Source organism: Pelophylax lessonae (genome assembly GCF_965119305.1).
Source record: "Pelophylax lessonae genome assembly, chromosome: 8".
Lineage (NCBI taxonomy): Eukaryota > Metazoa > Chordata > Amphibia > Anura > Ranidae > Pelophylax > Pelophylax lessonae.
In genome coordinates, this window is record NC_138775.1 from 215,223,551 (window position 1) to 215,238,248 (window position 14,698).

Below are 14,698 nucleotides of genomic sequence, written 5' to 3' on the forward strand. Positions count from 1 at the left end.
TATATATATATATATGTAAAACTGCAGGAAAGGGCACTGGGGGGCAAACTAATATCAATTTATTTTATTTTGTAATGAAATCAGTGTGTTAGTGTTCTTTACTTTCAAATTTGCCGCCTGCGTCACGTCGCAGGAGACAGAAGCCGGGCTCACAAGCATCGGGCGGAAGATCCGGCCGCCGTATGCTGAAGGGACACATCGCTGGATCCCGGTGACAAGGTAAGTAACCCTCTACAATGATCAAGGGATGCTCCCTGGCGGTACCCCAAGTGTGGCTCGGGGTTACCGCTTATGGCAATGAAATCTCACCCTGAGCCACACTCGGGAATACCACCAGAGAGGTTAAGAGCTGGGGGCAGAGTAAGCAGCAGCACAATGAGCTTCCCAGTGATTGGCTGTACAGCGGGGGTGTGATCAGTCTGATCATTGGAGGAGAGCACGCCTAGCATAGCTAGAGAACTGACCACCGAGTGTTCTCTTGCGTAGTGGGTTCAGTTCATATTAAGAAAGCAGAGGGACTGACAGGAACACCAGGGATTTCACATAAAGGAAGCAATACAAAGAGAAAAGGATACTTTCTCATACAAGTACATGTTGCAGCAGCCACATATTAGAAATAGGAAGTTTTGGGGTAACAAACGCTTTAAAGGTTTGTTCTATGGATTAGATATACACTACGTTAAGACCCACTTTTTTTGACATTCCATTTCCAGGGTCATTTTATTAGAAGTTGAACTATTTGCAGAATTTGATTAAATATGCTGCTTTTTAAGTCCCAGCAGCTGAAAATCTGTTCCTACACTAATTAAAGTCTGTATTTTTAACCCCTTAAATGCTGTCCTTACAAAATAAGTCAAACCAAAAAGTTCCAGGCGTTCTCCAGTGTGACCCCTATGCGGAAGGGTGAACACAGATGGACTCCAATGGGCAAAGTCAGTGTCACTGTGCTGCCAGTCAGAAGCATAGGAATTGATGCTACAAGAATACACAAGGATAGTTGACAGTGCACAGGAACTGACAAACATGAATACCATGGAAGGATCAAAAGGGAACAATCAATGAACAATAAATATTTTATTTGAATAAAACCAGGAACATAGAGGCACATTAACACACCAGGTCTCAGAGGGGGCAAGAGCACTGATTGAAGTAAGGATGCCAGATGCCGAGTCTCACAGGAATGGTGGTTGGAGGTAAACCAAGCCGGAGTCTGCTGGCACATGGATAAGCCATCACTGTGGCGCTCAAGGCAAACGTGCAGTATCCAGAAGGAAGGCCACTCATCTGAAAGAGAACCAGTGTGGAGAGCAAGCGTCCCCGTTGCAGGGACTACGCGTTTTGCGTGTATGCGCTTTTTTAAGTCCTTGTAAAAGCTGAATTTTTAGTCAAAAATGTTGAGATTTTTTTTACAATTCGGCAGTTGATGTACTAAAAACAGACTGAGTGTTAAAAAAATATTTTTCTGTTACAGGCTAAGCAGCTGTAAGCTTATTTCCAGACTTGATGTATTAATTAGGAATAATACATGGTTTCTTGATGCAGTTTTTAGCCAAAGAAACTGACAATTTATTTCTAAACTCAGTATGCTAAAAGTTGCACTTTTGGAGGGGAAAATAAAGCACTGTGTTTACAAAAGACCTTGGAGTTTTAGTTCAATTAACCATCTAGCCATATTTACAGTCAATGTATTTAAGTTTTGTTAAAGAATAAAGGTTTGTGTTGGCAAGTTTTCTTCTTTTTAGTCCCAAGAACTAAAAATGTAGTCCTAAACTGAGTTTGCTAAAAGCTGCTTTTCTGGAATAAAATGGTTATTTTTTGACAAAATAAGTTGCTTTTTTAACACCAGATGTTGACAATTTATTTGTTAAAATATATGTATGTATGGTAAAATTAATTTTTTGCCAAAAATGGAAGCAGCACCTTTGAAAGATTTAGATTATATTCATAGATAAGACTCTAGACTGGGTGAGGGATCTGTGAAATAAATACTTGCTAAGGACTGTAAAAAAGCCAGTTCCTGCTGTTGGCAGCCATAATTGAGCTGAAACAGGTTATATACATAGTAACTAACAACTATTTGTTTCCTTGATACCTGAGCTCAGTCCAGACTACAACTATCTATTATTCCAGCCCTGATGAAGGGAGATTCCTGTAGCCCCAAAACACATTGCCACATCTTGAACGCAAAGTCTATTCTGGTCTTTTACCAGTAGAGTTGTGCCTTCGTCTTTCAATTTCTTTCCACAATTCCACAGAGACCTTCCCAAAAAAGAGTCTTAAGACAGGTGAACTTAAGCTGAAATAGGTGATATACACAGTTCCCAGCAACTATTTGTTTCACTGACCCCTGAGCCCAGTCCAAACTCTAAAACTGTAATATTCCAGTGCTGACGTAGAAGGATCCCCGTAGCCCTTAAAATGCATAAAGCACATATTGTTGAACACAAAGTCTATACTGGTCTTTTCCAGTGGGATAGCTCCATTATCTTCCAATTTCTTAAAACAATTACAAAGAGAAACCCTCAAAAAAGGTCCCTAGGACCAAAGAGATGCTTACCGATCTTCATATACCTCTCATCAAAAACCATAAGACATCAAGGAGTCCGGCACTCCTCACTTTCTCCACTATACATTAAAAGTAATTAGCATATTTCTCATATGTTCAAATGCACTGATATGATTTATTTTAATTTCCAGGGCAATGATGATGTGTATATCTGTACCAAAAATTCATCAGGAAACATTCTAGTACAGCATGGGTATACCACAGGGCATGTGGCACCTCAAATCAGCAACACAGTAAGTGTTTCTTTGACAAGGCTTCAAAATATTCAGTCTGAAGTTCTAACCTTTTTTTAATGTAACTTTTTTTTTCTCTCTGCTTCAGAATACAGCAGGATATATTGTCGCATCCTATATAAATGGCGTATTGAAATGTTCCTTTATTACTCAGAGTGCCATTTCTACTCAGCAACGATCTAGTGCCAATTCAAGCTTTTACATTTTTCTAGTCAGTGGCCCATCAGTTAATAATGGTAAGTGTAAAACACATGTATCTAAAGTTCAACCAATGCATAGTCAATTCTATTAGTACACCTCCTCTGTGCTATTTATTTATCACAATTTTGGGCTCAGATCTAATCTATCTGGTACTACAGCAAACTGAACTGAATCCAAGTGTTATACGGTGGTAACTTTTCCAAACACATATCAAATATACTGCATCGAGATTAAAAGTCAACAAAATTTGTATGTTTTGATTCTTATCAATACTTGCATGTGGATTTCTCAAATTTGCAGACAGCCATTACAATGTATAAAATGAGAATGCCTGGATTCCTAAAACTGGCAACTGTGGACATCAGACATGCCTACATGTAAATGGTTACGAGAAGCAAAAATAAATAAATTTCAGATTCATCTGATCAAATCATCCATCATTACCACATCATTTCCATAGTTTTCGATCCAGTGGGCAAAACTTTCAAACTCTGTCACCTTTTTATTGCTGTCTTTGACTTGTTTGGAGATCTCCTTTACTTCCTGTTGATGCCCATGAGGAAGTGAGAGAAACTCTCCTTAAACAAATCACAGACAGCATATAAAATAAGTACTGACCTGGAAATTGTATCTCTTAAATGCACTAATATTTTGTAAGTAAATTTTATTCTAATCCATTGTAAATAGGACAAATCGAGTTACACACGAAGACTCGGATATCCAGTGCTACAGTTGATATGCTGTCAATTTCCAATGTGACTAGCACACCAAGTGGATCAAGTCCTTTAGTTCTTGGTCATGGTGAGTGTTCAATTGTCACTTCATTAATGTTGTTTTTTTATTTTAGTTCCTGTTATGGGGGAGGATATAATGGATTCCTCTGGGGCAATGTTCAAAGAATAGTAGAAGTAAAGGGGTACTTCCAATTATCCTCCCAGTATTTTCATCTCACAGAGTGCAAGACTGAGTGCAATCATCCACTTAGTTGATACTTTCTAAAACAGGTAATTACATAAGGCAGCAGTAGTTTGAAAACGGGAGATTTTACATTATATGTGTCAATTTGCCCCCGCCATTGACGTGACTTTGTAAAGGCCTACTCTTTCCATTAGATCTTTTGAAGACCTCATCTCATAAGTTGGTACAGGATGGCAAGTTAGTTACATTGCCCTATTGCTTGCAATATTGTTTTGCAGAAGAGATTGGAGTAAAAACTGTGGTTATTGGTTGTATGTCTAGTCATCATTGTACGCAAGAAAGGCAGAAAAATAATTTAGATTTTTCCCCTTTGTAGCAACATTGGTTTTGAGATAGCAAATTGGTAGTGTGACAAGCAAAAACAGCCATACCGCCATAGGGAAGAAAGCTTCAGAGAAGTTTTTGTAAATCTACATTTTTCTCTTGCCATCTTCAGTAGCAGTTGCATATAGTATCCTATTATTAGAAAAGATGATTTTTTTCAGAGTTTAAACTGTACATCACAAGCATATACACAAAATAAATTATTTCACAACATTTTCAAAGAACATGAGGTTCAAGTTGCTGATAGTTAATTGTTTGAGCACCCATATAAGTTATAAAAAGGTGTTGTACATTTTTTATCCCATAGAATGTCTTATGTTTCAGGTGCACTAATGCTCATTGCCTGGATGACTACTGGCGGTATTGGGATGATCATGGCTCGCTATATGAAGAGTGCAGCTGGGAAGCCAATATTTGGGAAGGCCATATGGTTCCAGGTAAGACTACACAGAGCCCTTGATATTACATTAATGCCACCAACAGTGTGTGTGTGTGCATATAGTATACTGTGTGCGTGTGTGTATATACCTTGTAGTAGGGTACCTTTTAATCTGGTATTGAGCAGGTGTGCAGCACAGCCAAACAGTGTCCACTTTTGTTCTAAACTACATATTACAGCGAGCTGAAGTACCACATGAAGTTTTTTTATTTACCTCCGCAGTAACTGCACAATATTACGGGCATACAGTCTGAAGAGGTAACATTGTTTTACTAAAGGAAATTGATATAAACATCATAAAAAATCCATGGCATCCCCAGAGTTCCCTTGTAATCATGCAATAAGGATATTTTTTCCTAGCATGCTATGTACATCTTTAATCTAAGGCAAAATAGAGTATCTTTAATTGGGCATAAAAGGAAGAGTTCACTGCTATGCTCTAAACACTGTGCTCCAACCCTCCCGACTAATGGGTGCCGACTCTCCAACACTTCCGTTAGGTTACTTCCCCCTATGTCACTTACTGCTCACGCCCAAAATTAAAATTAAACAACTGTATCCTCTGACCTGGAAATCCCCACTCTACAAATAAAGGATAGGTTCACCTTTGGAACACTTCATGTTACACCCATATTTAGGCTGTACCATGTTCCAGCAGCACCCTATTACCCTGACCTTCCCTGTGTCAGCGGCCGGGGGATATTTTCCGCCACAGCTGCTGTCACATTTTAAAATATGCGGGGCTATGTGGAGCTCCACCCACACAGCTCTGCCTTTAAGTCACAGAGATCTGTGAATGAATAAACTACAAGTCTTGTCTGCCACCACGGTAGACAGCTTGTGGTTCTTGATGAACTACGAGAGTGCTTATGAACACTCTTGTAGTTCATTGACACTTCCTCCAGCTTTCAAAATGAAAACTTGTCCAGAGGTATGGGCGAGAAACTAGAGCAAGAGTGTGCAAGAGCCTAATATTGCACCCTTGATTTACTGATCGCAGATGCAATGCTTTGCAGGTTCCTGCTAGGAAAATTAACAAAAATTAAAATTTTTTTCTCTGTAAAAATATGTGCAATATTATTTTTCCCTGAAAGATGAGTTTAGCCTGTGAGCTCATCATTAAGTAAAATGCTTTATAGGCTGAAGGGGCAGGTGGATTAGTCAGTGAATTAAATAGATTAATGTTTAACTAAAGAAAAAATGTTCTTTTTCAGTTTTGGATAGAATGGGCAAGTGTATAGGAAGCAAGACTTTAAAGTCAAGTATCAGTTGGGGTTACCATCATTCATATAGTAGAATAGAAAAAACAAAAAAAGGAGATTGTTCCCCAAAAGCAGTCTCCAAGGATAAGGGGAAAATGGGGGAGTTTTTTTCGGACTCTCTCTGTACCTTAAAAAATGTAAATGAAGTAAAAATAAAATACAATTGTCATTTATACAAAAGGATAAAGGTAGCATAAGCAAATACATTTATAGCAAATGGAAACATACAAACATACATCAAAACCATTGAAGGTAAGTCTGACATTGATTCCACTAGTACTAAATGCACTCTAATAAGGAAACAAAAAAGTATGATGGATCCTCACTGGGTGCAGTTTCCGCTACATTTTTCCCGGTTGGATACTGCTCATGAGGAACACTAGGACAGTTCGGAGATATAATCATAGATTGCTAGTATTACAAATGAACAATAGAAGGAATAAAAAAGTAATTACCACTATATGCAAACAAGGTAATCCAATATTTTGTAGGATGAGGCACAGGTGCTTACCAATCAGACAGCTGCTCCGCCAAAATCCCCCTACGGCGGACGTGGGGGACAATAATGGGTGGATGCTGTAGTGCTGTATAACAGTCATAGCAAAATGTAAGTGTACAGACTTAGAACTCTGGGTCTATTAGGGAGGAACAACAATGAGGAGGGGGGAGGGGGAAAGGAAAGAAAGAGGGGGGGAGGAGGAAGGGGGGGAAGGGGAGAGGGGGGGGAAGGAGGAAGGAGGGGGGGGGGAAGGATGAAAAAGGGGAAAAAAAGGGGGGGGAGGGAAAAGGAGAGAGCAGTGTAATCAACAACATGGAGTAAGTAAGGCTCCCATGTAGCTAGTACAAAACTAACCTGTGTAAAACAGCCAGTCAGCAACAGCTACCAGAGGGAGATAATAAAAGGAAGAATAATAATGAACGGTTCCAAACCATTGTCCGCAATGGGAGATGGCGAAAAAAAATCTAAAAGGGGTTAAAACCCTCCCTTACTCTATCCAAAATGAAAAAAAAAAGTTTTGCCCATAGTTCTACTTTAAGGGCCAGTTCACACCACATGCAGTCCCATGCTTTTTTGTTTCTGCATCAAAAATGCATGGACAGTAGGTTATATGGTTTTCAATGGTTTTTCAGTGGCATAGTTCACACCAGTGCAGTCAATTTTCAGTGTGTTTCAGTTCCAGAAAAAAAAAGTAGAACATGCTGCATTTTTCTGCACTGAACTTTACTGCAACGTGGTAAAACTCACTCAAATGCACCTAAACTCACCAAAAAACTCACTGGAACATGCATGTCCTTATTTAATGTGAAGAAAAAAAGAGGGAGAAAAAAAAGCATTGGAACGCATCAAAAAATGCTCCAAAAATTGGTAAAAAATGCATCACACATGCGCATTTGAAAAAAAAAAATGGAACACATCCATACTGTGTTTCTATGGTGTGAACTGGCCCTAATACTATATTTTTATGGGTTTTATAATGGCGCGCTTCTTTGTTTCCAAGTAGTATATGTGTAATATCTTTTATCAGCTCTGTTGTGTTAGAATAGGTTTTTTCTTAAGTATGTGATCAGGTATGTATTTTAGGGATATGATCATTAGTATATTTAAAAAAAAAAATGGCACTTTGAAAGATCTTCTTTTTGCTAACTATGTGTTGTCAAGTGAGAATTTGCTCTCTCTGGGGAATAGCAATGTCTACTGCTTGCACGTGATTTATTATAAAACACATCTCAGGTGGTGCACTTAGCATCCAAGGTGTTAAAGCACTAAAAGAAGTGTCAGTGAGTATCAGCACCTGCATTCTCCAGAGACATCTAGTAATTTGGCAGCAATAAGCACACTGGCACTTAGTTAACCATGGGCAATTTATGAATAATGTGCTTTCATTCATATATCTCATGGATAAGCTTAAGATAAGATAAGATTGAATGACATTTTATTTCATTATTACTAAGTTTTTGTTGCACACTGTATCTGTCTATTTTTGTCACTGCAAACATTTATTTTTTCTGTTTTACCTAACTGTAGAACCCCTCCGACAACCCAAAGGCAGGATAGCACCCCCAGAGGCAGGGGAAGGCTAGCATTTCAACCCAGGGCTGAGTCCATGGCTAAAGGGGGGAGGGATTAGGGAAGTAAGGGTTAGGTGTCCCAGATAAACCTTTAAGCTGATGCTACAACACTGTAAGCACGTTCTTGCATTCTCCAAGTGAGTCACCAGGCCCTTCTGAAAGACCAGTCTTCTTCCTGGCTCTATCCAGCAAGGGGCCTCCCCTGAGTCTCCTTCTTGGCATAGCTTCCTCCAGACCAAGCAGGACAGCTTTATGACCACTTCAGCACACGTTAGGCCCCCAAACACGCTATTGGGCCTAACAGTAGTGCTTCATCCAGCAGCACTTCCTTAGGCCTCAGCCCAGGGAAAGAGAGCAAGCACATGGCCTGTTTGAAATATTTTTATCCTTCTCCAGCAGGCACCAATGACATAAACCTCCCACTGGATTGGCTGAAGTAAATATAAATATATATAACTTTGCTTTATTTGTGAAATCTCATACTATGACCAAGAATAGTAGTGTCATCTACTAGTGACAGTGAGAAATCATAAGGTCATTTTTTCATCTTTCCATCTATTAAATCTTCTGCCTTTGTTGTTTTAACTTTGAATAGTAAACATTTACCAGTAAATACCTTATACAGCCCACTTCCTTTTTCTTGTCTGGTCATTAGCCTAGGCTAATGGCATCATACATGGCTCTCTCTCTCTCACTCATAAAAGTTTGCCAGCAAGGGAGGAGGGGTGAGTCATAGGAGACCCAATGAAAGCTGCAGAGCTGGAGGGGGCTGGATGAGGGCAGAGATAACAGGAGACTGAAAAGATCCATGAGTATTTATCAAGAGACGAGAAATGTGCAGGCTAGCAGTGGTGTGAGTGTGTCTGTCTGTCTGTCTGTCTGTATGTATGTGTATGTGTGTGTGTGTGTGTGTGTGTGTTGGTGTGTCTGTGTGCCTCTGTGTGTCTGTGTAAAGCCAGGAAGTGAACAGGCAGCAGCTTCAGCTGCCCACAGTTAAAATGGCTGCAGCCAGACTTAGTGGAGGGAGATTTCTGCAGCATATTTGGCAAGTACAAAATCACAGTACATATAAAATATTATGCAATATTGTTGGAGTGAAGCTTCAGAATGGCAAAGATGTTTTTATTACAAATTATGTGAGCAGACTGCAGTTCTTCTTTAACCTCCCTGGTGGTATTCCCGAGTGTGGCTGGGGGTGGAATTTCAGTGCCATTAGCGGTAACCCCGAGCCACACTCGGGGTACAACCAGGGAGTATCGCAGGATCCTGGTAGAGGTTACTTACCTTGTCTCTGGGATCCTGTGATGTGTCACTGCAGCATACGGCAGCTGGATCTTCCGCCTGATGCTGTGAGCCCCGGCTTCTGTCTCCTGCGACGTGACGCTCGCAGGGGGGTGGAACCGGCGGCAAAGTTGAAAAGTAAAACACACTGATATATTGTAATCCTATTGGATTACATTACAAAATAAAATAAATTGACATTAGTTTGCCACCCAGTGCCCTTTCCTGCAGTTTTACTGTACTTTTTATATATATATATACGTATATATATATACATACATAAATATATATATATATATATATACACACACACACACATATATATATATATATATATATATATATATATATACACACACATATATATATATAAATATACATATATATATACATATATATATATATATATATATATATATACTTTAACTTATTTATTTATTATATTATAATTCATGGTTTTGTGTTTCAAACTTTATCATACCCGAGATGTTATAAAGAAGAACGCACAGTGAAAATAAATCATATGTAAATAGTTGGTTTGGGCTGCTTGTCCTTAAAGCGGAGTTCCAGCCATTTACTCACCTGTCCAACGGTCCAGCGATGCGGCCGCCGGAAGCCTCGATCCTCTCCCTCGGCGCCGGCATCACTGCTGTGGGCACCCGGCTGTTACAGTTTGCGGCTTCACAGCCGGGTACCCACTGCGCATGCGCGAGTCGCGCTGCGCGCCGTGATTGGCCGGCAATCTTCTGGGACCTCTGACGTGTCCCAGAAGATTGCAGGGAGGGAGGGGGAGAGGAGAACTTCCGCTCAGGGCGCCGCGGCGCTCCGAGCGGAAGTGGGAGCGGGTACCTGTCAAAACTAGGTACCCGCTCCCCCCCCCAAAAAATGACATGCCAAATGTGGCATGTCGGGGGGTCAGGACTCCCTAAAGCGGAAGTTCCACTTTTGGGTGGAACTCCGCTTTAAGAATTACATGCAAAATAATGGTACCGCTTTCAGCACCTAAAATCAGAAACAATCATACTGCCAGGGAGGTTAAAGCAGAACTTTACACATAACAATTTGCTTTTTGCTGGAGGCTGCCATTTTGCTGAAGCCCAGAGCCCCCAAACAGCAGTAAACCATAAAGTGTGATCAAACCCATTGATTTAACAGTTTCAAAAAACAGTTACATTTCTGGAACGCTGGAATTGCTAACTGGCACATTTGCTCAACCAAACTGTCAAACCATGAAATGGTCATATGTCATAACTGATCATTGATCACATGTGCAGCACCATGGCAGTTGCAGTTTAAATAGAAGCAGCCTCCTTGGCAGTAAAGTATAAACCTGGCACAGTGCCTAAAAATGGAGAACAACTGGGCATGTGCAGAGCAGGGTGAAACAGTGTATTACTGGATTTTAAACAGTATAGACACTTATTTTTAATGTTTTACAAATGCTATACCTACAAAATGGGCCATTCTAAAGTGATCTAGCAGGACTTCATTTTCTGGCTAAAGTTCCACTTTAGGCTTAGGGGAAAAAGCTATACAATCAGTCTGAACTAACCACAGCTCAACCAAAAACTAAACTGACACAGTAGCCCCTGTTTAGGACAAGGGGGCTACATAACTTTGTTATATCTACTATGTGCATAGTTCAATGCAAGATGATATACTGTAGGTATATACATTAGTTCTTTAATCGCTTCTCAGCCTTTTGGCTCAGATCAAGTGTAGTATCTGTTCTTATCAGTTTAATACATTAGTTCTTTCAATTTTAAACTGTACGCTAATAGAGCTCCACCCAAGCAAGCAATGTTATGATGGCAGTAGAAATTATTTTAGGAAAAGCCAAATAAAGAGGAAGGCATTTCTTATATCCACTGTAAAGCATACTTGTCCATCTTGACATACGGCAATTACTCTCCCACTTGTCAGTGCAGGGTAATCAGCATTTAAAATAATAATCAGTTTAGGAAACCTAATGTTGTCTGCGCTTACATATTTTGACCTGTACTGTATGTATCAGTTAAATTGAGAGTATCTAAAAACAAAAACTTATTTTGTATTCGGATAGATTTGGATGGCAACCTTTTTTTTTTTTTTTGCTGTCTGCTAGGGGGAAAATTGGAGGAGAGAAAACAACCCCACACCATATCCCCCTTCACCAAATGATTTAGACCAGTGCACAAAGCAAGGTCCATAAAAGTCCATAAAGACATGAATGAGCGAGTTTAGGGTGGAGACTGGCCTGCACAGAGTCCTGACCTCAACCCATTAGAACACCTTTTAGAAGGATTAGAGCGAAGACTGTGAGCCAGGCTTTCTCATCCATGTCAGTGCCTGACCTCACAAATGTGCTTCTGGATGAATGCTCAAACATTCCCATAGACACACTCCTAAACGTTGTGCACAGCCTTCTCAGAAGAGTTGAAGCAGTTATAGCTGCAAAGGGTGGGCCAACTCAATAATAAACTCTACGGACTAATGCCTGGTACACACGCAACGATTATCGGCCGACCGATCGTCCGACTTTTGTCCAAGTTGTGTTTTGTTGGTTGGAATGTGCCTAGACTGCACACGAATTTTCTCGGCCAACAAAATTCTACTTCAGAAGTGATGTCATGTGTTGGTTAGTTTTCTTTGTGTTTTTTCTTCTCTGAGCATGCCCAGACTTGCTCATCAGATTTTTCCCTGTCGAAATCTGTACGGACTGCACGAAAATCGGCCATTATGTTGACGGCCAACAAAAATTTTATAGTCTGCACACCAGATTTTTTTTCGGCCGAAAAGTCGGAGTTGGTTGTCGGAAGCATCATACTAACAAGCTGAAAATCGGCAGATCGGACGTTGGCCGAAAATTCCCTGCCAATTTTCGACGCGTGTGTACGGGGCTTTAGACTGGGATGGTTTTTAAGTTCATGTGCATCCCAATACGTTTGGTAATCTAGTTTATGTGGCAGCTGGGGGTTAAAACCAACTTTTCTTGCCCATGAAATTATGTATTATGCAGTTGGCAAGAGGTGAAAATGTAAAATACAAACACATGTAAAAGGTTTATTTATGATGATTTGGGCTATAAATCCTTTAATACAATACCAAAACAAAAAAAAAATGTAAAACGTTTTGGATGGGCTTGCACTTTAATTATAAAAAATAACAGATTGTTAATCCTTTTTAACCAATTAGCAAGAGCCTTTCAGTTTAAATTTTCTATGCAGGGTATCCAGTGTGCAGGTCTCCCTTATTTACAAGATTTAGTGTTTAGATAAATTCTGACCTCAACAGAGGTATTTTAAACTTCTACATCACTAAGGCTCTGTTCATAAATTGGCGTCTTGGATCACAGGCAGAATTGCCTGTCACCCAAAAGAAGTACAAGAACTTTTTTTGGGCGCCAGGCGTCCCACGATTCATCAGGCGACAATCGCGGCAAAATTGCACCACATTTGGGATGCCATTGGAAGTGACGGGAATGGAACGGACGTCCATCGATTTGCCATAATTCCGGATCACGGGCAGACGTTGGGACACCAATATGTGAACGGAGCCTTAGACATAAAAAAACAGGGGAAGCATCTATCGTTGAGGTTAGCCATTGACTATGTTAAAGGTAATGTGTAGTGCATTTGAATATATTTTGTCTATAGGTACTATAGCCAGGACTAAGTAAACAACAATGCACATCAAATTTAATCAGCTAAATATACAATTTTGAATTATAATATTTTATATTTAATTATGTATCTAGGCTCAAATTAAAATGGTCTCATTAAAGTAGAACTAAAGGCAAAGTACTGAGCAAGTGAGGGTTATAACCGCTGTCAGATTTTATTTCGCCATCTGTGCCCCATTGGGAGATTTCCCTTCATTTCCTGTCCCATAGACAAACAGCAAGTGAGAGGAAATCCCTACAACTTAAGGGAATTCCTTGGGGACTCCCAGTTCACCAGAACTAGTGTCCCCATTGGAAAATTTCTCCCCTATTACTTTTACAATTTTCTTTCACTTTCAATGTTAATGATAAACAGGACAAATAGAGAGGGTGAATCGGGGGGCACAGATAGGAATAAAAACTGACAAGCTTTCTAATTCCTCTGCACTCTATCCAAAAGTTTTGACTTTAGGTATACTTTAAGTCCTTTAAAATCGCTTGTTTATAGAGCTCCATAGCTACAGCTGACATTTTATGCACAGAGGAGCAGTAACTCATCCTATGACTCCACCCTTCATTCAGATGGCTCCATACAAGATTTTATTTAGAGATAAAGTTTACAAGTAAAATAAAAATGCTAATTTCAAGAACACTTCTTGTCCAGCAGGAATAAATGTATTAAGCAACTTTTGAGAAAATACACACATAAACACACACACGCACAGCTTAAAACCTTACAATTAAAATATAAAAATATAAAATTAAAATGAAACGTGACCACCAATTAAAATGTCAAGCTCAATAGATAATTTTTGTGCCATGTATGCTCTCATTGTCTGACCACAATACAGATGCCTGTCACATATAGCCCTGCAAAATTTAGATAAAGTATATGGATAAATCGGACTGATGTCACATAGAAGAACTGGAAGTGTCCAAAATAGCAATTTGCTAGGACATAAGCCATGTAGCAGACGTGGAAGTCCATAATCTCTATGAGTGTTACCCGTCGTTCCCATGTGGGTTCTGTGGGACTAGATTCAATCTGTTCAGTCTCCTTCTATAAAGCCCTAGGATTCCTGATCTCAAAGGGCATGTTTTTAGAGATGCACCTGGAAAACCAAAAGGCCACGAGGTGACAACATATAAAAAATATAATACAAAGACAATGACGGGCTGTGCTACTGTCAGTATATGAATGATTTTAGAATTCTTTTTTATATTTCTGTTGCTACTATTGAAGACATTTAAAGCAGGGTAGGTCTTTGTTAGAAATCTCTTCATGGCAGATTACAAGGCTTACCTGTTTTAAGTCCTCTGAACTCTGTTGTCTCTATTCTCAAAAGGTTTAGCTGTACAAGCACATTAATCCTATAAGCTGCTTTTCATTTTTTTTTTTTTTTGTTAACTTAAGCCCTTTAACGAACCTTTTCAAAATGTTGAAAATATGCTATAATAATCAAGTTATGATTAAACAATTAACTTTTGAAATCAGACATAAAAGGAGTATGGTTACCACTCTTAAAAGACCTTTTTAAAGGAAAGAGCAACGGTTAACTTGCACACCTGGGTCTCCAAGGCTGGAGGCTACCATTACCTGATTTCTAGATACAGTGCTACTTCTGAAGAAAACATCTCATTAGAGACGTTGGAAAGTTGAGATCTGCCATAGAACTAGCAGCACTTTTAGAAGGCTTACAATGC

The 14,698-nt window shown here is 39.6% G+C and overlaps 1 protein-coding gene across 1 annotated transcript in view; it reads left to right on the plus strand.

Annotated features, from left to right (window-relative positions):
* The window catches only part of LOC309561256 (putative ferric-chelate reductase 1), a 118,920-nt gene that overhangs the window by 62,300 nt on the left and 41,922 nt on the right, over positions 1-14,698 (plus strand). Inside the window, exons 7-10 of the mRNA XM_082265056.1 lie at positions 2,698-2,799; positions 2,888-3,035; positions 3,688-3,801; positions 4,627-4,739. Of these exons, the coding sequence (XP_082121182.1) occupies positions 2,698-2,799; positions 2,888-3,035; positions 3,688-3,801; positions 4,627-4,739 (477 nt within the window). The remainder of the gene's footprint in view (positions 1-2,697; positions 2,800-2,887; positions 3,036-3,687; positions 3,802-4,626; positions 4,740-14,698) is intronic.